This window comes from Carassius carassius, chromosome 22 (assembly GCF_963082965.1).
Source record: "Carassius carassius chromosome 22, fCarCar2.1, whole genome shotgun sequence".
NCBI classification, from domain to species: Eukaryota; Metazoa; Chordata; class Actinopteri; order Cypriniformes; family Cyprinidae; genus Carassius; species Carassius carassius.
This window is the reverse complement of record NC_081776.1, coordinates 2,202,636-2,226,123: the sequence shown is the minus strand read 5'-3', so window position 1 is coordinate 2,226,123 and position 23,488 is coordinate 2,202,636. Positions and strand designations below refer to the sequence as shown.

The following is a 23,488-nucleotide window of genomic DNA, read 5'->3' as shown; positions in this document are numbered from 1 at the left end:
AGCTAACTGGGGCAGAGAAGTATAATTCGGTTAGCTACAGACAAACCACAACTAAAAAAAAATCTATCAGTTCGTAATACAGTTTAATGTATGTACATTGTGTGATGATGGGCTGCTACCAAACAGCTTATTTTTAAAAACAAATGACCGTGTGTTGATCACTGCATCCAGAGAAATAAAACCCAAACCCAAATCCATATGATATTGCTTTTTATTGAAAGTTTAACACGAATTTTCCTTAACACAGTCTTAAATTCGTCATCAAAATGAAGTGATTCATTACTAGTTTGAAGGCTAGTGCATTGAGAATCTGTTTACTGTCCTTACAGCAGCTATAAAAGGGAATGGTTTCATCTTTTTCGCTATTCCATAAAAAAGGAGAAGAAATAATAACATTTCAGCAAAATTTCAGGATTCAGTCGTTGTTTTAATATCCTGTCAAAATGGCATCGGTCATCTAAGTTTTAAAATATCCCAAGAGGTTGAAAGAAAAATGAGACCCAACATATACATAAAAACATCATTGAAATTATAAGTGTTGTCAATCAAACATGTACACACGCACTCACATCACACACACACACACACACACACACACATGCCAGAGACCGTGTGAGCAACATCAGTCTTCCACAGAACGTAACGGATACATGAATTGTCTGTTGGTACAAAATAGACATTAGACAAAAATAAGCACAAATAAGAAGCCAGCTCTCAAAACAAACACCTACGCCGATATATACGAGAGAGAAGGCAGTTTGGCCACATTATTCTGACTGTGGATATTTACTACGGTAACTGGCGCTATTTACGTATGTCATAAAAAATTATGAATCTGGAGTTTGGAACACTAGGTATAGAAAACAGTAAAACAACTCTTTTAAAATGATCCCCACTGTTTATTAAAACTGGTGTTGTCAAATAAAGAGCTGTAGTGAGTAATATTAAAAAATAAAAAATATAAAGATAATTTTTTTTGGTTGACTTGCGTATGTCAGGTTTACATTGATGTAGCATTTAACATGTTGGAAAAATCCAGATCATGTTCTCCGCAGACAGGAAAGGGTCTATTATATTTGGATGAATCCTGTCAAGAACACGTCCAAATCATATTTCACCCCAAAAATCCAAAGAAATATGAAATTATATTTTGCATAAAGGAAACAAAACCAACTTTTAGGACCATTAAGAAATTAAGCCCATAAATTCCCATTACTACTATAATGCAATGGCATGAGATATAGATATATATATATATATATATATATTTTTTTTTTTTTTTTTTTTACTTATGGAAATTGTAAAAATTACAGTAACAATTTAACATTTTCAGAGAACGATTAATGAAAATTACCATTGAAAATGTCAGAAATTACTGTAAAAATAAAATAAAATATCTGGACACAGTAGAGTAATGGGTACTGGTTGTAAGACATCCTTAAATATCATGGAAATAATGCAAAAATGCTAATTTCTTTATGCAAAATGAAGTTTCTCTTTTTCGTCCTCTTGATTTTAGGTGGAAATCTGACCTAAACATGCCCTCTCAGGTTTCATTATTCAACTTAAACCAGAAATAACATAAAATAAACACAAGGCCAACGAAAGTATCCCTCTAGTTCAGCCGTCTCCTTTGCATAAAGGAATAAATCAATCCTTTATAATAAAGTGATAAACCCTACACACAACATTCACATTCAACAAACACAGAACGATTACCATTCAGTCCTACAGTCAAGCTAAGCGAAATCTTCTCGCGGAATACGCACACATATACGTCTCCATTCCTGCAAAGACGTATGATCAGTAGCACACTTGGTCAAATAGACTGTTAAATGATTTAAATAGCATGATAACTGCTCTCATCTGCCGTTCGAAAGAGACACTGAAGCGTAGACAGAAACATAGAACAGCTCTGTACACTGAACGTCGGGGTAACTGTGTGTCCTCACGTCTCTCGGTTGGTGTGGGCAGAGAGAGGGCTGATGGGAAACACGATCAGAGCAGCAGTTCCTCCAATTCGCTCTCCTTCAGCTTGGCATTGTCTCTGACCTCATCGAAGGTGTATTTCTTCACAATCTTCCCGTTCCTGAACACAGTGTGCAGCAAGTCCTGCGAGGGGACAATGGAAAAAGTCAAAATGAACTCGCAAGATGACCATATGCGATTATCAGGATTTTAAAATCAAACTAAACTACTAGTGTCTCACAATATCAAAATATATATTTTTTATTCATTAATCAAGTATGCATTCGATTGCAAAACAGGGTTAAAGCAAGTTTAAAATACTTAAGACATGCTTTATTAAATATGCATGTGTATTGAAACTAATATATACATATGTAAAAACTATAGGTTAAACGATATTGGATTTTGCTGAAATTATGTGTTTAATAAAAGCCAATTAACAGCATCTAAGCATGTTAAATAATGTTATTTCAGAGAAGCAACAAGAACTGATGTCAAATTAAATGTTAGATACAGTTTATTATATATTATATACTTTATTATACTTTAATTATAAACTATTCTAGGACTCTTATTTTGAAATGTCAAGTGTATAACTACTTTCAGCTCTCGTTCAAAAATCATATTACAATATAACATTTTAATAATTTATCAACAGTAAATCATAAGCAATCGTTTGGAATAAATGCATATGATTCATTGGTTGCAAACTGCTCTGAAAATGCAGAATATTCAATTAAATCCTAGCCTTCTGAAGTTTATTAAATCACATTAGGCCTCTTTAAGACCTCTTAAAATAATAGTTAAGACCTTTGTTATACCATTTAAAACTTTCAGGATCAAACTCGATTAGGACTTGGAAGTGAAAAAATATTCTTCTTTGTATGAAGTCAAATGTGTTTAATGAATTAATTTTATTGATTAATTTTTAGTCATGTACCTCTCCGTATTCCTCCAGATCACCCTTGCCCTCTTCCAGAGTAACGAAATTTCCACTAGGCGTCTTGTGAAGAGAAAGGCGACCTTTCTTTGACCTCTTGTTGTGGTCTGCAACAGGGTCTTTGAAGACGTTTACCTGAAATTAATAACATCATATTAATGAAAAATGTATTTTCTCAATATTGCTGTACATATATGGTATTTATTTATACATCACATGTGCTGTAATCTACTTTAATTTATGCTACATGTCACGTTATCAACATTTTACATTTTCAGTGTTAAAAATGAGAATGTTTTATAAGAATCACCATTGAGATTACAAGAATTATAGTAAAAATAAAATTTCAATATCTGGACACGGCATGGCCATGAGAATTTGTGTTAGAAATGTGTGTCTAAATATCATAAAATAATCATAATTGTTCTAAAATAGCTTCATTTTCTTTATGCACATATATGCATTTAAAGATGAAGCATGTAACTGCACTGAAACCATGGAGTCAGCAACTGGTACTGATAAAACCCTCCCATTAGTCAACACTTACGCCCAGTCCGTTCGTCACCACATAACTGCACTTAAAAGAGCAGTTGAGCAGATCTCGAGTCACTTTCTGCAGCAAAGCTCCTCCTGAGCCAAACGAGATGTTCTCAATGCTCCATCTGTGCTTTTTCATGCCCTCCACAATCTGTATAACACAATAAAACAGGTACAGGATGAGTTTAAACTCTCAAGAGCTTGTATACCACACAGTCATGGTTCTGTTGTGAGCTGGACAACATACACACCTCCTGTAAAGTATTGATGTCCACACCGTCACCCTGAATGACCCTGATGTAGGGTGGAAGCACCTTATAGCCTTTAGAGTTCTCAACTGGATGAAATTTCCTTCCTAAAATTTCTAGAACCTGGAAAATGAGAATTAATAGACTTAATGGACATGCATATAACACTATGCTTTGAAACGAAGTAAAAATTTGAGACGAGCTGCGTAAAAAAACAAACACAACCATATCATGAAAAAATATCATATTAAAGCATGATTAATCAACTGCCAGCCACAGTTGATATGTTTTTTGATGCAACAATGCCTACCTTTAGCACTGTATCTAGAGGGTTTCCCGAATCCGGTCGGACCACCAGTGGGGCGTCTGCGCTCCTCATCTCGATCAGACCCCTCAGGTCCTCACCCCAGATCTTCTCGCAGGCGTTGTAGATGTCATAGCTGTCGCTGACGATAGACACGGGGACAGACGGGAACTGCTTGATGATGTGTTCAAAAGCATCCTTCTCATGGTCCTTTCCCCAGGCAGTGATTGTGCTGCAACACAAAAAACACCGTTTTATTATCACTAATACCACTATTAGCTTAATATTAAGAACTTTTTCCAGCAATTAACTTATTTGTTAGCATTACAGAATTTCCAGATAAAAAAAAAAATTATACATTTAATTATTCACATTTAACAACATAACTTGTAAATTATAAACGATTATTACTACAATTATTAATATTTGCCATCTTTCCAGCAATTCACTTATCTGGCAGAATTCCAGACTTTACAGATACAAATTTTATAAAACTATATATATTATTACTATTATTAAATATTGTTAATCTTATGCAATTTTCTGGCAAGTCAATTGTGTGTTAGCATTACAGGTTAAAATAACACTATTTTAATTACAATTTTATAGTATATACAAAGTTAATATTATAAAATTGCACAAACTTGAATGGTTTCATGTTTTGATATCTACGACTAGGTGGCAGCATTGTACAATGTATTGCATGTCAAAACGACTACATTTCAAAAGCACTACTGAAACTATTGCAAATGTGAGAAGAAACATTGGTCTTTGGTAATTATGTGACAGGGTGCTGTCAGCTCCTGGTACAGGGCAGGGAATGAGAAGTGTGATGATGCGGCACCAGCTAACCAGAATGCATTGGGCCACATCATCTTAAGACACAGTAAAAGGAAACCCTCCAGGCAAGTTCACATTACTTCTGAGTGATCGATTCCTTAAAGCTATGTGATTAACTATCATCAAGCTCTTAGCTCCAAGTTGTTCCACCTGTGTTCTGCAGCTGGTACTGAGAAACCAGGAACCGGGTCTTTGGTGCCGTAGTACTTCTTGATTACACAGATCCCGGCCACGGTGTCTGTTCCTTTGAAGTTTACCAAGTGTGCAGATGCACCGATACCAGCCGTCTGAAACGGAAACATAATTAAAATGCACAGCTGGTGCAGAAACAAAACCATCAAGAGAAGATTACAGGATGGAGGATGTGCATCGTATGTATACATTTCTTGGTATTTACAATTTAAATAGTATGATTAAGCAAGGAGACATTTCTGAGTTAGAGCTTCATCTTAGACATTCCAAGCATGTTCTTAAATCAGATTTGTTGGGTTTGGTTAACAGTAAACAGTCTCTCTGAGCTTTTAGCACTAGTGTAGCAACACATTAAATGTCACCTCTTGGGATGAAACCCCTCTGTAGCCGAAGTCGTGCAGTTTATATTCCAGTCCTTCCAGGCTTCCTGACGTTTCCATGAGATATTTGGCCAGAATCTTCTTCTGTTCTCTTGAGTTTGTCGCGACGGTGATGGGGTACCAGGACTGAACCAGGATAGTCTGTTGAGAAGACAAATTTCCATCATTGTAACAGTTTCCTCAGCTATTAAAATACATGTTTTAACATACATGAGTGAACACTTCCTGTGAGTTTTCTTGTATCGTCACATCTGAAAGTGACAAATATCTTGGAACTCAAAAACAAAAGTGTAGTCAGCTTGAACCTGAATCCAAAAACAACCTGAATCTCGATGTGACCTGAGAGCTTTGGGAATGTGTCACAGAGTCAACACAGCGACTGCACACAGGGTTTGCTGGACACAAACGAGAGGATGTCAGGCAGAAATGCTTTGTTGAAGACCAGCCAGTCAAGTCAATATTATCATACTGCACATATACCCTGCTAAGATCTGGTGCTCTTTGGGCACAAGAACATCCCAGTGTCCCAATCACATCATCTGACGTGAGAATCTTGGACAGAGATTTTAATGCAATCACTGTTTTGGAGTTCAGTTTTTTTTTTTTTGCACCAAACATGGCTGAATTGGCTATAAAACCTCCACTATCCTCATTTCATACTGATATTTTTCATTGTAGTCTGAACAATAAAAGTCACAACCCATTTTACTTAAAGTAATGCATTTCTAAGTGATACATGATATTCAGTAAAAAAAAAATGCTGGATGGGATTTGATTTTGTCCATTAGTAACTGATTGGATCATAAAAAGTGGGCATTAAGTCTCCAATTTCTAAAAACAATGCCTAAATAGCCATCTGGCTACCAGAATACATTAGTCAATAGCTCAAATAACCTAATACAATTGTCAATCGAATATAAGAGAAAAGAAAAATGCACTTAAACCGAATAAGATGATAACTTTAATTAATTAAATTAGTAATAATAACAATAATTATTATTATTAATTCATTATAATAAAAGTAATAATTACTACATTAATAAAAGTAATTACACAATTTATATTTAAAATTACAATACATTATTTAAAATACACATTGAGTACTTCATAAATAATTAGTAATAAAAATGATTAATTCAATATAATAAATATAAATTATTATTAAATGTATATATATATATATATATATATATATATATATATATATATATATATATATATATATGTATGTATGTATGTATGTATGTATGCATGCATGTATGTATGTATGTATATGTATGTATGTATATATATATATATATATATATATATATATATATATATATATATATATATATATATATGTATGTATATAGTTAAATCAACGTTGTTTTAGAAAATTACATATCATTGTTATTTTTAGATTAAAATAAATTATTTAAATTACATAATATATTTATGGTTGTCGAAATTTTTTTGCTATCAAATGTCTTTTTTGGGGGGGAATTACAAATCTGGAAAAATATTTGGCACGCTGAATTTTCAAATTAATGTTATAAGTGACCCAAGTCACAGCAGCACATCAGAATATATACTCATACAATTAAAACAGCTTTTTTGATTTGACAGTTGTTGAAAACCATTTTTACTCAAATTTGGTGTGAATAAAGAATCTAGACCGACAAACACTGACTTGAAATTATTAATCTGCAAGCTAGTCCGAATTTATCTGACTGCAAAGTGATCCAAACAGCTTTCTCACATTGATCTGTGGGTTTTCAGCACCTTCAGCAAGTAAACTTTATACTTAATGCCATTAAGTCTGATCAACGCAGCCCAAAATCTGTGTTTGTGCTCAGATGTGCATCCTGCCGTCAGCGATCATCTTCAAAGTGCCAGGGTCACTTGTTTACATGCCTGTAAAGCCAAACTATGATGCAACGTGTCAGTATGTGACGATCACAAATAAGAGATTCTCTCCACCCCCACAACACAAAGGATGGAGGTTTAAGAGAAATAATAAATACTTTAATTCTCAGTAAAATGTCGTCTTTGGAGTCTGAGAAGTCTACTAAGAGTTCAGCGACTCGTAAGCCTCAGTGCCTTCTCATGGTCATCATAAAGGAAGTAGAAACGTGTTTGCCGTCACTGGAGAATAGATATGTGAAGACAGTGTGTACTGAGAGCCAAGGGCATACAGACACACACACACACACACACAGTCTAAATTTACCAGCTAAGCATGAAAACATATTTGCCATACATTCAAAGCCCTCAGAGTCATCTGTGAAAGCACTCAAATAAAACTGATTTGACTATAAAAATACTATACTCAAAATAAAGAGAGTAAAAGGAAAGCTAGCGATCGTTCCCACGACTGTATACTTGGGGCTGCATGTCAGCATGATTCAGCAGGTTTGAAGGTAAATACTACTGAGGGAGTTGTGTGGCATGACATGTCACTTTTTGCACATTCTGTCACAGCAAGGTTGGAAAGTTTGGAAAAGACTGTAGTCATTAATTACAGAGAAAAATGTCAACTACAAGCCCAATTATATACAATTCTTCTGAATTATGAACCAAATGAGGATTATGCTGCCAAAATGCGCACCTTACTGTTTACTCCACTAGTGATTCATGAAATCTGTGTCCCGTGGCTAATATACAGTGCCAAAGGAATTTAGATTATCATGACTGATTAATGCATCTTTCAATTTGCATCTACAAAATAGTTAAAATGGCAATGCAATTTAGATTTAGACTTTTAGCAGAAGCTTGTAGCAAAAGCAACTTGCAAATGAGGACAACAGAAGAAATCAAAACCAACAAAAGGGCAATAATATGTAAGTTCTGTGACAGGTCTCGGTTGGTCTAGTGCAGGTTTTGTTTTTAATAATAAATAAAAAGAAAACAAGTACATAGTATAGAAAATTAATAGGTAATTTTAAGGATTCTGGAATTATAATCTCCATCGATTTAAAAAAAAATATTTTTTTTTTTAACTAAATATTCCTGTTGGCTCATAAATCATAAAACAGAATACAAAAATAAAAACAACAACACTGAATTTGTGAAAAAACGTAACTTTTTATACTACCATCAGTAATAATTAATATACTAATTAGTAACTAGACATGTAATTAATCCCCTCAAATTGAATCCAGAAATACCAATGGAATTCAATATTTAAGTATTTATACAGAATTCATACAGAATAAAAAAATATATATATATTCCATAGTGCCTTATTATTGTAAAAATGAAAAAAAAAAAAACGAAACTATTTATTCTATTATTATAGAATTCATTAGAATAGACTTGATTCTTGATTTTCTAATTTTAATTCCAACATACTTTTGCTGGACAACAATTGCATTTAGTGTAAAACTGATCTCTGAATAATTTTTTATCTTTCCTAGACACTCACAAGTCATTAATTCAATTTAAGACACATTTTCATCCATGTTATCCATCTATAGATGGAAAATGCTACCTTGGGAAGTTTGTATGCACTGGGAATCATATTTTTTTTTTTCAAATAAAGCCAGGGTGAAACACCCATTTTACACACAGCACACAGAGAAAATGAGATGAATATGACAGTGGGCGAATGCATAAAGCGCAGCATCATTTGAAATCACATTTAAAGTTTAAAGCATTCAATTCACACAGACTGACCATCACACAGAGAACACGTGATCATGCTGGATACACATACACACTTAACAAGATCTCACAGCTGGATTCGACTAAGTTTGCAAGGTTTGTGAAATTAAATGTTCATTAGTCATTCAAAGATTTGTTTAAAAAAAAAAAATGCGCATTTACTTAATAATTGCTGATGGCAAACTAGAACGTATTATAATGTTTGCCTTTCTATTACTAATAATATAAAAGCAATCGTTTTAATACTTTTCTATACATTTATTCCTTTGTTTAACTGTTCTATTTGATTATTAGACAGACTTCTATTCGTATTAGACAGAACAGTTAACAACGACAGTGAACAAGACAGAGTGCGAGCACTTTTGCGCTGCCTTTCTCAGTGCTGTCAAAATAAAATTCTTAAAATAAAAGTCTCGAACACATCGGCCAAGCAGAAAAACTTATCGGCCAAGGCCGATATTTGAAAAAGCCAAATATCGGCCGATATATCGGTGGACCACTAGAAACTAATGTCATCTAGTGTTGTCACGGTACCAAAATTTCAGTATTCGGTACCGATACCAGTGAAAATCCACGGTTCTCGGTACCAATTTCGGTACCAAAGCAAATCACAAAAATATGCTAATAAAAAAAAAAAAAACTTTTTAGCACTAAAAATAAAACCAATGCCATTCTTTATACTTATTTACAATTGTGTTTAAAGTTTTTCTACAAGTTATATAATTATGAAAAACAGTAAACAAGTTTCACCCAAATTTAATTTGTCTTAATTTAAACACATTTTATTTCTGGTAAATAAAGGGGATTTTCTATTAAAATTAAAACATGTAAGAAATATTGTGATTTTATTTCTTTAAAAAATAAAGTTTTATAAATTTTTTCAACAGTAGTAGCAGTATCACATACATTTTACTAAATAATAGTAATATTTCTAGCACAATGCCTTTATGTAAAAATTAACTTTTAGGCCTAATGAATGCATATTTGTCATTTTTACTGAACTTAAAACTGGTGGTGATGCTTAAGATATTTTTGGTCATTGATGGTTTCTGTAAAAAAAAATAGTAATAGATCATATTAATTATTATTCATATAAATTATTATTAAAAGATAATACTACTACTAATTGTACTATCATACTAATGTATATCCAATGCACTATGAATTGATGAGCTGCTGGGTTCATGAATATTAATCACGTTGTCTGCGTTCGGTCAAACTGATTTGCTGAAATCAAAACAGGGACATTACTAAATCAGCGCCCAGCCAAGGAAATTGCCATTTGCGCATTAGCTCCGCCCACTAACGGAGAAACCGGTATGTCTTCTGCTTGTTTAAAAATGAATATGAATAATTCTAAATTAACTCCATTACAGGAAAAGACAACAAAGAATAGTTTACATATGGCGTGTAGATTCAGCGTGGTAAGACTCTCGCTCTCTCTCTCTTTTGCATGTGTGAGAAACTGAAAAGATCGCTTGATGGAGAGAGAACTCTGAAGCTCAGATGCTGAAATTAATGCAAGCGTCATGCGCTTCGGTCTATGTAGTAAACAAACCCGCACGTCTGTCATTCATTAATTCACACAGAGACGCGCAGAACACGGATTCATATTTCAAAAGGGGAAGTCGTGGCCTAATGGTTAGAGAGTCGGACTCCCAATCGAAAGGTTGTGAGTTCGAGTCCCGGGACGGCAGGAATTGTGGGTGGGGGGAGTGCATGTACAGTTCTCTCTCCACCTTCAATACCACGACTTAGGTGCCCTTGAGCAAGGCACTGAACCCCCAACTGCTCCCCGGGCGCCGCAGCATAAATGGCTGCCCACTGCTCCGGGTGTGTGCATTTCGGATGGGTTAAATGCAGAGCACAAATTCTGAGTATGGGTCACCATACTTGGCAGAATGTCACTTCACTTCACTTCACTTCAAAAAACTTTTGCGGCTTAACATTTACAGATACTGGTCCATATGGAGATTTGATTTGATTAATTTATGCTAACTTTGACAAATTCTATGACTGTCCATATTAAAACGTAAGTTTCATTTTCATGACTGGATTTTGAGATTCCGTCCTCATTTTCTGCTTCGCGGAAATCATAACGCTGAAACCCTTTCTTTTACTGTCTATGGCTGAACCGGGTTTGAACGGGACCTCGATACTACCGGTACTAAAAGAAACCTGGTACCGTCACATTTAAATTTTTTTAGTACCGACTTGGTACCGAAGTACCGGGTCTTTTGACAACACTTATGTCATCTATATGTGATCCTTTGGGAATTAAACACATACTGACAAAATGTAAACTTAGAATGTAGAGTGAGTCGCTTCAGATAAGTGTTTAAGTTTAGGGTCATGCCTCACCTCTACCCAGTTAGTGAGCCAGTAGCACTCCGGATCTGTGCTTTCTACGGTGAACAGTACATTCCCACGCGGGATAACGCTTCCCTCCGGCACAGCCTTGATCTCGATGGGCAGGTGACCGTTGTATTTCTGCAGTGATGTAACATAAGAGACGTGACTGAACATCTCTGATGAATGATCCCTAAAACATTCGGCACATACAGAAATGTCACAGAGGTGAGCTTCAACGTACCTCCAAAATGTAATTCCATCCTTTTTCATTGAACACGTCATCCTGGAAGTGTTCCCTGTACACCTCTTTTGCTTCCTGAATCTTCTCTTTTGTGACGACCTGTCCTGTGAGTGCAAAAAGAGACCGGACAACTGTGAGACAAAAAATAACAAATACCTCAAGGAAGTGGCTGAACAATTAAGGAATAAAAAGACACAGTGTCACTGTTTGTGAGTAATTGCACATTTTCCTACATACTTGCTTTATTGCATTAAGGGACTCTTCCATGCATTCATTGCTGCTTTCTCACACAATGTATTAATGTATTAATTTACTAGATACTGTGACTTACAGATGGGAACTAGATTTATAGTATCTAAGGACATCTGCGCTTCTTTAGGAAATAGTAGTAAAATTCAAGCAAAAAAAAACTGGAGACAACAACAGAAACAGAAGTAGTGCAACTTTGGTATTTATTAGTCTACCATAAATGCATGAATCTGTGACCAGGGCTGCTTCGGGAAGCTGTCTTTTGTGGGTGAGAGAGCAGATGTTCAATTGTCTTGATTAATTTTATCACACGATTTTTAAAGCCTTCACCCTATCGCACCATGAAATCTTTTTCAATGTAAAAACAGACTAAACTCCATGCGAGAATGAGACTGCTCAAACTCAAACCAGACTGCTAGTCACTCATTTTTTTAGCCTAGAACTCTACCATCAAGTTTGGTCAGTTAACACTGGCTCCATCATGAGAAAGTAATTTTTTTCCCTGTTGGAACAAACAATGTTATTATTTTTCAGGCTGCTTAAGAGAGAACTGACTATAGCAGGCTGCATTCTTGAGTGTGAACAGAACCCAAAATTACCAGCAAGGCTGAGTTTTCCATTTTTGCAACTCAAATCAGTGCTGACAGCCACATCCTACATACCTTTTAAATATCTTTGGAGAATGTACTGAAGCCCATAGAAGACCGTTTTGTCGTATTTGACTTTTCTGAGCTTGGTAGGTTCTGTCTTCGTCTCGCGGCACTCAAAGTAAGAGTACACCTTGCTGGTGTTGGGTGGATACTGTTTGTAATGTGTGACCTGCAAGAAAGAAATTACAACATGTTACGAGTCATAAATAGAAAGATCCACACAACAACAACACAACATCCTCTGGCACAGCTGTGATAACATTGCTTATTTGGTAATGATGTCAACAAGCCTAGGTGCATCTTAGTGCACAAAGTTTCCTGTAATTCAGACGGTTATTGGTTCTGATCTAGTTGATCTACCAACACTGATGCGTTAAAGGTACAGTAAACCAAAAAAATGAAAGTTCTGTCATTAATTACGCACTCTCATGTTGTTCCAATATCCTAAGACTTTCATTCATCTTTGGAACACAACTGAAGATATTTTAAATGAAATCAGAGAGGTTTCTGTTCCTCCACAGACAGCCTAAGCATGCATGTCATGTCGTGGACCTGAGAAGAAGCTCTCGTGAACGCGCGTTGGAGATCGAAACGTGAAGACAATACTGAATATAGTTGTTATAAGCATTCCCATTACTTCAGTTAATTCAAGTTGAACCACTGGAATAACATGGACTACTTCTGTGAAGTGTTGTCACGGTACCAAAATTTCAGTATTCGGTACCGATACCAGTGAAAATCCACGGTTCTCGGTACCAATTTCGGTACCAAAGCAAAACACAAAAATATGCTAATTAAAAATAAAAATAACTTTTTAGCACTAAAAATAAAACCAATGCCATTCTTTATACTTATTTACAACTGTGTTTAAAGTTTTTCTACAAGTTATATAATTATGAAAAACAGTAAACAAGTTTCACCCAAATTTAATTTGTCTTTTATTTTTTTTGAAATTTAAACACATTTTATTTTTGCTAAATAAAGGGTAAATATTTGCTATTAAAATTAAAACATGGAAGAAATATTGTGATTTATTTCTTTAAAAAATAAAGTATTATAATTTTTTTCAACAGTAGTAGCAGTATCACATACATTTTACTAAATAATAGTAATATTTCTAGCACAATGCCTTGATGTAAAAATTAACTTTTAGGCCTAATGAATGCATATTTGTCATTTTAACTGAACTTAAGACTGGTGGTGATGCTTAAGATATTTTTGGTCATTGAGGGTTTCTGTAAAAAAATAGTAATAGATCATATGAATTATTATTAAAAGACAATACTACTACTAATTCTACTATCATACCAATGTATATACAATGCACTATGAATTGATGAGCTGCTGGGTTCATGAATATTAATCACGTTGTCTGCGTTCGGTCAAAATGATTTGCTGAAATCAAAACAGGGACGGTAAGAAATCAGCGCCAGCCAATGAAATTGCCATTTGCGCATTAGCTCCGCCCACTAACGGAGAAACCGGTATGTCTTCTGCTTGTTCGAAAATAAATATGAATAATTCTATATGAACTCCATTATTTTGACTGGAGAAGACAACAAAGAATAGTTTACATATAGCGTGTCGATTCAGCGTGGTAAGATTCTCGCTCTCTCTCTCTCTCTTTGCATGTGTGAGAAACACCGCTATCAGTAAAGCGACGGTGAGTCGTGTGTCTTCACACAGAGTTTAAAGAGCATCAAATACAGGTGCGCTGTGCGTCCATTTAGATGAACTGAAAAGTTCAGATCGCTTGATGGAGAGAGAACTCTGAAGCTCAGATGCTGAAACTAATGCAAGCGTCATGTGCTTCGGTCTATGTAGTAAACAAACCCGCACGTCTCTGCCATTCATTAATTCACACAGAGACGCGCAGAACACATAGCGCGGAAATCATAGCGATGAACCGGGTTTGAACGGGACCTCAGTACTACCGGTACTTAAAGAAACCTGGTACCGTCACATACATTTTTTTTTTGTACCGACTTGGTACCGAAGTACCGGGTCTTTTGACAACACTACTTCTGTGATGTTTTCACTACCTTTCTGGGCCTTCGAAATATTTAGGTTTTTATTCATACGCAAGGGTCTGCGTACAGTGCGCATGACAAATTACAAGATTTTTATTGATCATAACTTCTGGAGAGAAATAGAGCAGACGCTGGACAAAGATGAAGCTTTCTACAGTGCATGTGTCACCTGCCTGTGTTTGTCCACACTATCAAATGGGGTATACTTTGAAAGGCTGCACATTCAACTTTACGTATACGCTAGTGTCCGAGTTAAAAACTGAAATATACTTAAGTATTCTAGACTTGGCAAAATACACAGAGATAGAAAACGGGGTTAAACAAGGGCAAATATTGGTGGTGCTATTACAAGATGGAGGACTGATTAAATCTTTAGTTTTTAATCGAGACGCCACACTTGTGGAGTAAACTATTTCTTGCCATGCATGTTAAATCTTTACTGTCAAGCCCTAGATAAAATAGGACATTTTTGTAAAGATAAGAACAATCATAAAAGTGTTAGGAGTGTCTGCAAAGACACTAGTACCACAGAAACTGCATTTTCCAGCTTTAAAAGTTAAAAGAAAAAAGACCCACACAATTTCAAATCAAACGTATGAACTTGTGAATATGGAGTGCTGCACTCAAATTACAATGTGCAATAAAAGGTTGTAGTTATTTAGACTAGGCTACTTATTTGTTGAATGCCTTTTTTAGCAACGTCCTTGCAATAACCAACAAGATTCTAAAATCGTGATAGTGAGTTTTGCACAAGCAACTTTTCTTTTCTTTTTTTTTTTTTACTAGGGATCCACGATAAATATCGGCTGATATTTAAAGCACATTTTGTCAGTAAAGCCGGTTCTGTAATCAGCGGTAAATCTCTAAACGTGCGTGATATCACATGGAGCAGCATTTACGTTGTTCCCTGATAAGCTGCGCAAACGGGTCTGTGTAGTAAATGCTGCTCCACGTGAAATCACACAAAGTACAGAACCGGCTTTACTGACAAGATGCATCTTAAATATCAGGCAATATTTATTGTGCATCACTAGTTTTTATATATATACAAAATGAGTAAAAAAATCCTGTTTGCCCTCTTGCTCTTCAAAGAGTTGTGATATAAATACATCCTATGTTGACAACATGACTACAGTTACGCTAGATATCAAAGACAACCTACTAAGCTCACTTATATTTTGTGCATGATGACCTTTCCCTGGCACTTTTTGGCTGATCTCTTGCATACAGGCCAGCCTGAGAAAGGTTATACCCTCATGGTTATCCTGCCTGACAGCTACTGTTGTTACTCCCTGCACCCCAAGAGCAAATTTCAGGCAGCTTTTCCCTCTCTGGCTCAAAGGGCAGAAGTCCTTGTGGAGCAGCAGTTCGAGGTTCCCTTCTGGAACAGACCATTCATGTGAACAGGTGCATGTGGTCCATGCATGCGCAACAACTGGCTGTGTGCACAAGGGACACGAAATTGCCAGAGTAAATTCAGATCAAGGCAACGGAGGCTGTATAAGAAGCTATTTTATGGTGTGGCAAACTGAAATGAAAGTGAAACGTTGTAAACCGGTTATAAAATTGAACAAACCAGATTTGAATTAGACCTGATCTGATGTTCCCAAGCAGACCAATTAGTCAGCAATGCCTAAAATCTCCTGGACAACATAAGCATGCCATTGTGATGTTGACAATTGAGGATAAAGGAGGAAAGATGCAATACCAGATAGAATTGTTAACACAAACCCAGCAAATGTCTTCTTTGATGCTAAACTTGATGTGCGTATCGACTGGTCAATCAACATTACATTCCTTTCCTATTCATCTTCTCCACAGGGATTTCAAACGATTCCCCAATAAAGCCATTAACCATCGAGCTTTAACCATCACATTACAGCTTTGATGTGAAGCGAACTATTCGAGGGAGTACAAAACTCATTTATGAGCAAATAAGCTACACAAGAATTAGTCAAATCAAAACTATGATTAAATATAAAGTTGTAAATATACAAACAGCATGAAATTTCAATGTAGTTTTTTTTTTCAACAGCTGTTAGATATTTTTCTACTTTCAGCTGAGCAACTGAAAAGTAACTGTGTAAACTGAAAAGAAAACATAAACTGACATTAAGTATGTTTATCTGCTGTCTATTAACATGTTTTATGCTTAATGCAAGGTACAGTATAAAATTTGAAACCTTTTTAAGATTCATTTATACTTCAGTACACAAAAGAGCTGAATTTTATTCAGAAACTGATAGTACATTTTTACAAGTAACTACTAATAAAAGGCAAGCAACACATTGAATTACAGAACTTTCCTCCGAATCTGATTATGTTTGTTTTAATTATAGCACAGTTTGAAAGTGTCACCCATTCATTATATCATTTATATCATCATGGTTGCTGTTGAACTCTGAACACTTTCTTCAGGTTTCTAGAGAACTATATATGATTGCTAAACAATCGTATGCTCTCAATTACTCAGAGCATTAGACCATTTCTCATTTCTCAACCCCTTTCTCAATCCTGGTGTCACCTTTACTTCCTTCTCATTGCCTCTTGTTCTACAGCTACTTGATTCTACAGTTTCACCCTGTTTCTATCAGAGCCATAACCTTGAATGGAGAGTAAATGCCGACCATTAAACATCAAGAGTAGCATCACAAGGTCAAAAGCAGAGCTCATGGACGGACAAGTCTCAGAAAATCAACAAACTATCAAAATGACACGGAAAATAGATTGTAGTGTTGACTGAGTAAATAAGGAACAACCAGCCATTTTCCACCAATGATCTCTGCCCTCCAATGACATCTGCAGGATCCTTAAGTAATAAAGCATCCCTTAAAAGGCTAAATGAATGTGTCATCAGCCTCAATGCAAAACACGAGAATCCTATTACATTCGTGGTGGGAGGATAAAACACAAAGGCATCCACTCCCGTCCTCTAGCAGCAGTGGTGAAAGAAAACACTGATAAAACATAGATGAGACCATATCCACAACATAACAGACACAACAGCAGTCAATGACATCACTCTGGAGCCAAGGACAGAGAGCGCTGGGTTAAGGTGAAAAGTGAAAGACCTGAGCAGCAGCTTCAGGATGGCAAAGTAAAAACGGCATACAATTAATATTTTAAGATTTAATGAAGATAAAATGGTTATAACATACTTGCTTTTTTCGTTTCTTAAACCGAATGATAATCACTTTGGTTTGCCTCGTATGTTGAAAGGACTCAACAACAGTTTTTGCACATGATTCAGCATCTTGTTACGTCAGACAGCACTTTAGGTATAATGAATAATAAATTGAAAATACATTTCGGTTCAAAAACAAACCAAAAACTTTATTCAGCATTGTCTTCTCTCCTGGGTCTGATGTGAGTGCGTTCATAACGCTGCTGACGTGTTTTCTGGTGCGCCCAATAACAAAGATAGCACGTCAGCAGCGTTACCGCAGTGCTATGAACACACTCACAACAGACCCGGAAGAGAAGACAATGCTGAATAAAGTTGTATTTTTTGTTATTTTTGGACCAAAATGTATTTTCGATGCTTCAACAAATTCTAACTGACCCTCTGATGTCACATGGACTACTTTGAAGATGTTTTTATTACCTTTCTGGACATGGACCGTAGACCGTACACACAGCTTCAATGGAGGGACTGAGAGCTCTCGGACTAAATCTAAAATATCTTAAACGGTGTTCCGAAGATGAACTGAGGTCTCACGGGTTTGGAACGACATGAGGGTGAGTCATTAATTACATCATTTTCATTTTTGGGTGAACTAAATCTTTAATGTCGAGCCCTGTATATATATATATATATATATATATATATACACACACACACATACATAGATATATATACACACACACAATACAGTACATCAAAAACTATTTTAAGTAATTTTTGTATTTAAGATATTTATTTAAAAAATTTCATACAAATCTATTATAGCCTAATTTCAGTTTTCACAATTATTACTTTGGTATATTATAATAACAGTGATAGACTACACATAAGGCCTTATGTGTGTACTACACACAGGACATACTATATGTCATATTCATATACATCAGAATGTACACTGAGGTTCAGACTATAAGCATATAAATAATATTTCATAAAACACATCGCATCGTCTTACACTACAATGATCACTGTCTGGTTCATCTTATACCGACCTACAGGCAGAAACTAAAATCTGCTAAACCTGTAGTAAAGACTGTGAAGAGATGGACCAGCGAAACAGAGCAGGATTTACAATCTTGTTTTGACATCACAGACTGGAGCGTTTTTGAAGCTGCTACCACCGATCTGGACGAACTCACAGAGACCGTAACATCCTATATTAGTTTCTGTGAGGATATATGCATTCCTACCAGGACTTATTAAACATTCAACAATGATAAGCCATGGTTTACAGTAAAACTCAGACACCTTCGTCAGGCCAAAGAGGATGCCTACAGAAATGGGGACAGGGTCTTGTACAATCAGGCCAGGAACACACTGAACAAAGAGATTAGAGCGGCTAAAAAGACCTACGCTAAAAAGTTGGAAGACCAGTTTACTTCCAACGACTCTACTTCAGTTTGGAGAGGACTGAGAGCCATCACAAACTACAAGACACCATCCCCTTGCACTGAGGCTAATCAACGACTTGCTAATGACCTGAATGAGTTTTATTCTAGATTTGAAACCCCCAACACCCACTCTGACCATCTCCCTACACAACCATTAACACCTCCTGCAATCCCCCTCTCCATACCTCCTGCTCTTCAAATCTGTGAAGATGATGTGCGCCAGGTCTTCAAGAAAAACAAAAGAAGAAAAGCACCAGGCCCAGATGGCGTTACACCAGCCTGTCTGAAAACCTGTGCTGACCAGCTGGCCCCCATCTTTTCACAGATCTTCAACAGATCTCTGGAGTTGTGTGAAGTACCTTCCTGCTTCAAACGCTCAACCATAATCCCCATTCCAAAGAAACCCAAGATAACAGGACTTAACGACTACAGACCTGTGGTTCTAACGTCTGTCGTCATGAAGTCGTTTGAAAAACTGGTTCTGGCTTATCTGAAGGACATCACTGGACCCTTACTGGACCCCCTGCAGTTTGCGTACCGAGCAAACAGGTCCGTGGATGATGCAATCAACATGGCATTGCACTTCATCCTGCAACATCTGGACAAAACAGGAACTTATGTGAGGATCCTGTTTGTGGACTTTAGTTCGGCTTTCAACACCATCATCCCAACAACCCTCCAGACCAAACTGACCCAGCTCTCTGTTCCTAGCTCTATCTGTCAGTGGATCACCAGCTTTCTGACAGATAGGCAACAGTTAGTGAGACTGGGGAAATTCATGTCAAACAGCTGCTCCACCAACACTGGTGCCCCTCAGGGATGTGTTCTCTCCCCTCTGCTCTTCTCCCTGTACACCAACGACTGCACCTCTAAAGACCCCTCTGTCAAGCTCCTGAAGTTTGCAGACGACACTACAGTCATCGGCCTCATCCAGGACGGTGACGAGTCTGCTTACAGACAGGAGGTTGAGCAGCTGGCTGTCTGGTGCAGTCTTAACAACCTGGAGCTGAACACGCTCAAAACAGTGGAGATGACTGTGGACTTTAGGAGAAACCCCCCTGCACTTTCCCCACTCACCATCATGAACAGCACTGTGACTGTAGTGGAGTCATTCAGATTCCTGGGAACCACCATCTCTCAGGACCTGAAGTGGGACAATCACATTGGCTCCATTGTGAAAAAAGCCCAACAAAGGTTGTACTTCCTTCGCCAGCTGAGGAAGTTTAACCTGCCACAGGAGCTGCTGAAACAGTTCTACTCAGCCGTCATTGAGTCAGTCCTGTGTACTTCAATTACTGTCTGGTTTGGTTCAGCTACAAAATCAGATATCAGAAGACTACAGAGAACTGTTCGGACTGCTGAAAGGATTATTGGTGCTCCCCTGCCCACCCTCCAAGAACTGTACACATCCAGAGTGAGGAAAAGGACTCAGAAAATCACTCTGGATCCCTCACATCCAAGTCACCCCATCTTTGAATTTTTGCCATCTGGCCGGCGCCTCAGAGCCGCAAATACAAGAACAGCAAGGCACAAGAATAGTTTCTTCCCCCAGGCAATCTACCTCATGAACAGTTAAATGTTTCCCACTTAAACTTATGCAAAAAATGTGCAATATCCTTATATTTATTTGTTACCCCTCCATCCTAGAACATTCCTGCATCTCACTCAATCCTATTCCATTATCATTTATAGCACAATTGTTTATACACCTATTTGTTTGCCAATTTGTAAATCTCCTGTAAAGGTTTTTTTTTTTTTTTTTTTTTGTCTGTGTGTTGTCTCTGTTTACTGGAAGCTTATGTCACTAAAACAAATTCCTTGTATGCGCAAGCATACTTGGCAATAAAGTTCTTTCTGATTCTGATTTCTGATTCTGACACTAAATCTATTGCATTCTGAAACCGGATTATTTCAGCAATATCTGAAATGGAGTCAAACCGGTGCTGTTCTTGATGAAATCACGTATAATCACTAATAGGTTAGGTCTAGTAGGTTAGCTGCACACCCATCAGCAGGAGGCTAACGTTACATTCATTTCCTGAGAAACCAATCGCTTTCAGTTTTGCTTTTGAAGAGAAATAACGTTAATACCCCACCAGGGCCCGCGCCTCCTGCCCTTTAGGTGTAATTCACACTCTTATTTGTACGTTATCCGTTATTACCGACATAAACTCACATATTCTACTCAGAAGAACAGCGATGAAGATGTACCTGTCGTTTATCCTCACACACACTCGGCCTACCGACCTGACTGACACCGATTTAACCGTTAACGGCCTGAAGGATGAAACAACCTTCACTCCTCGTTCGCTTTCCCTCATTCTCCTGTCACTCACGGGTTCACCGGTATACAACAGCAAACCGGGCCGGGCGGGGGCTCTCTGCTCACCTTGTAGGAGTCGGTAGCTAACAAGAAATTGAAGTCCACGGCGAGAGTGGGCTGCTCCATCTTTCCCTCGACGCGCTGCTGTCTGTCAGTCTGTTGTTCCTTCTCCAGCGCGCGGACTCAACCAACCCCCGTCGCTGAGGAGGGAGGATGACGGAATCACAGTGGGCGGGACCGAATGGGGTGGGCTGGCCAATCAGGGGATAAGGTGACTTAGACGTCATTGCAGGGGGCGCGGCAGGGGGATAAAACAGAAAGTTTAAGAGAGATATTTAATAAATTAGAAAATCCTTAATTTTATGTTTTGCTTTACTATTTTTTTTAATAATATATTGGATATGTATTTTATTTTTTACATTTTGTTTTCGTATTCATTCCCCTTATTTATGCCTATTATTTAATTTCTAATTTTCCTTTTATTTATTTTTTTCCTGTAATGGAAGTTATATAGAATATTTTAAAAACATTTCTTTGACATATGTTTTAAGGACGGCCCTGTATATATATATCCTCCTGGGACCCAGGCATACACTTCTCTGCAAAGGAAATGATATTTTAGTTAATTTGTCTAAAACCATACATGCCACAATTTGGATGTCCTGCATAGAGCACAAATGTTTGGGGGTTTGATCATAAATCATCACAATCCTCTCCTTGGTCTTTAAATATAACTGATATTGACAGAATGATCAAATTTAGCACTCTTAGGGGAAATATGATAATATTTTGCAATTATTGGATAATTTTTAAATAGTTTGCCGTTAATAAACATCTTTAAAAAAAAATTATGGGGTTTCAAATCGGAATATGACTTTTTGTTACGAAACAGGGCATCATTTTTATACATGTCCTCTGTAGAGGACACCAGGACAAACAGCATGTTAATCAGCCATTTTGGGGAACCACAACAAGTAAATATGGAAATAAATGATATATTAATATTCCTGTGAAATATGAGATCTTCTTAATATTATACTAATTACAATTCCATTATAGCACTTCTTTATTCATTATGGTTTGCTCCAAGAACACATTAAAATGCAAATTAGATGCAATATATAGATGCATTTTATAGAATGGGAATACCAGTTTATAGACATTTTACACAATATTCCATAAAGTACAGTAGCATAATCATTTTGTCGCATCTTTCATAGCAAAGTTGAGCAATCTTTGTGCAAAGTTTGGTTTAAAATAGCCTGAAACCTAAAAACTGATTGGTGGATAATTTATTTATTAATTTATTTTTCCTACATGCCTTTTCATGTCTTTTTATTTTTTAAATAACTTAGTCCTGGCATCCTCTACAAAGGGCATATAATAAAATATGAATAAAATATATTTTTTCAGAAGTGTTTCTTATGCTCTAACCAGTGTAATGACTGCTGCTGACTCAATGCAATTTCTTTGCCTAATGTATGACTTTAATGGGAAGGTCTGACCAATCTCTGGCTGAGCTGACAATGACGTCAAGACAGGACCCACCGCCTCAAACTCTGTTGTAGCCGCTTTCTGATTGGCTGTACGCAAGGGTATGTAAGTGACGTGAGTTCTACAGATCAGTGACTGCAGTTATATATAACGGACAGAGGGGGAGCCAGAGGGGCCATGGAAAATACCAATTGACCTTAGTAATAAATGAGCAAATCTCCAGATTTTGTTGGTTACAAACATTAAGGAAATGCAATAGTTGCTGATCCAACTTTTACAGCCGATTGGACGGTCAGACGCTTTAAAGCAGGGGAACAGCAACTGGATTTTCTACCTTTATTTAAATAAATAAATAAATAAATATGATGATGATTAATGTAATATATAAATCTAATATAAATCTTATTATAATATAAATTTAATTAATATTATTGTAATATAATAAATATATATGGCCAATGCCAAACAACAACATCACAGTTGCTGACAGTATACCATAATCTTTAAAGAAGATAAAATA

The 23,488-nt window shown here is 36.5% G+C and overlaps 1 protein-coding gene across 1 annotated transcript; it reads right to left on the bottom strand.

The window, feature by feature from the left end:
- Positions 1–193: 193 nt before the first annotated feature.
- LOC132098667 (nicotinamide phosphoribosyltransferase-like) lies at positions 194–21,681 on the bottom strand. The gene is made up of 11 exons (XM_059504770.1): positions 21,541–21,681; positions 12,559–12,715; positions 11,648–11,751; positions 11,416–11,544; positions 5,392–5,550; positions 4,988–5,124; positions 4,004–4,229; positions 3,697–3,816; positions 3,456–3,596; positions 2,909–3,043; positions 194–2,112 (listed from the first exon to the last, which is right to left on the bottom strand). Exons 1-11 carry the CDS (start codon positions 21,598–21,600, stop codon positions 1,999–2,001), a joined length of 1,482 nt encoding a protein of 493 aa, XP_059360753.1. The 5' UTR covers positions 21,601–21,681; the 3' UTR covers positions 194–1,998.
- Between the last annotated feature and the right edge of the window lie 1,807 nt (positions 21,682–23,488).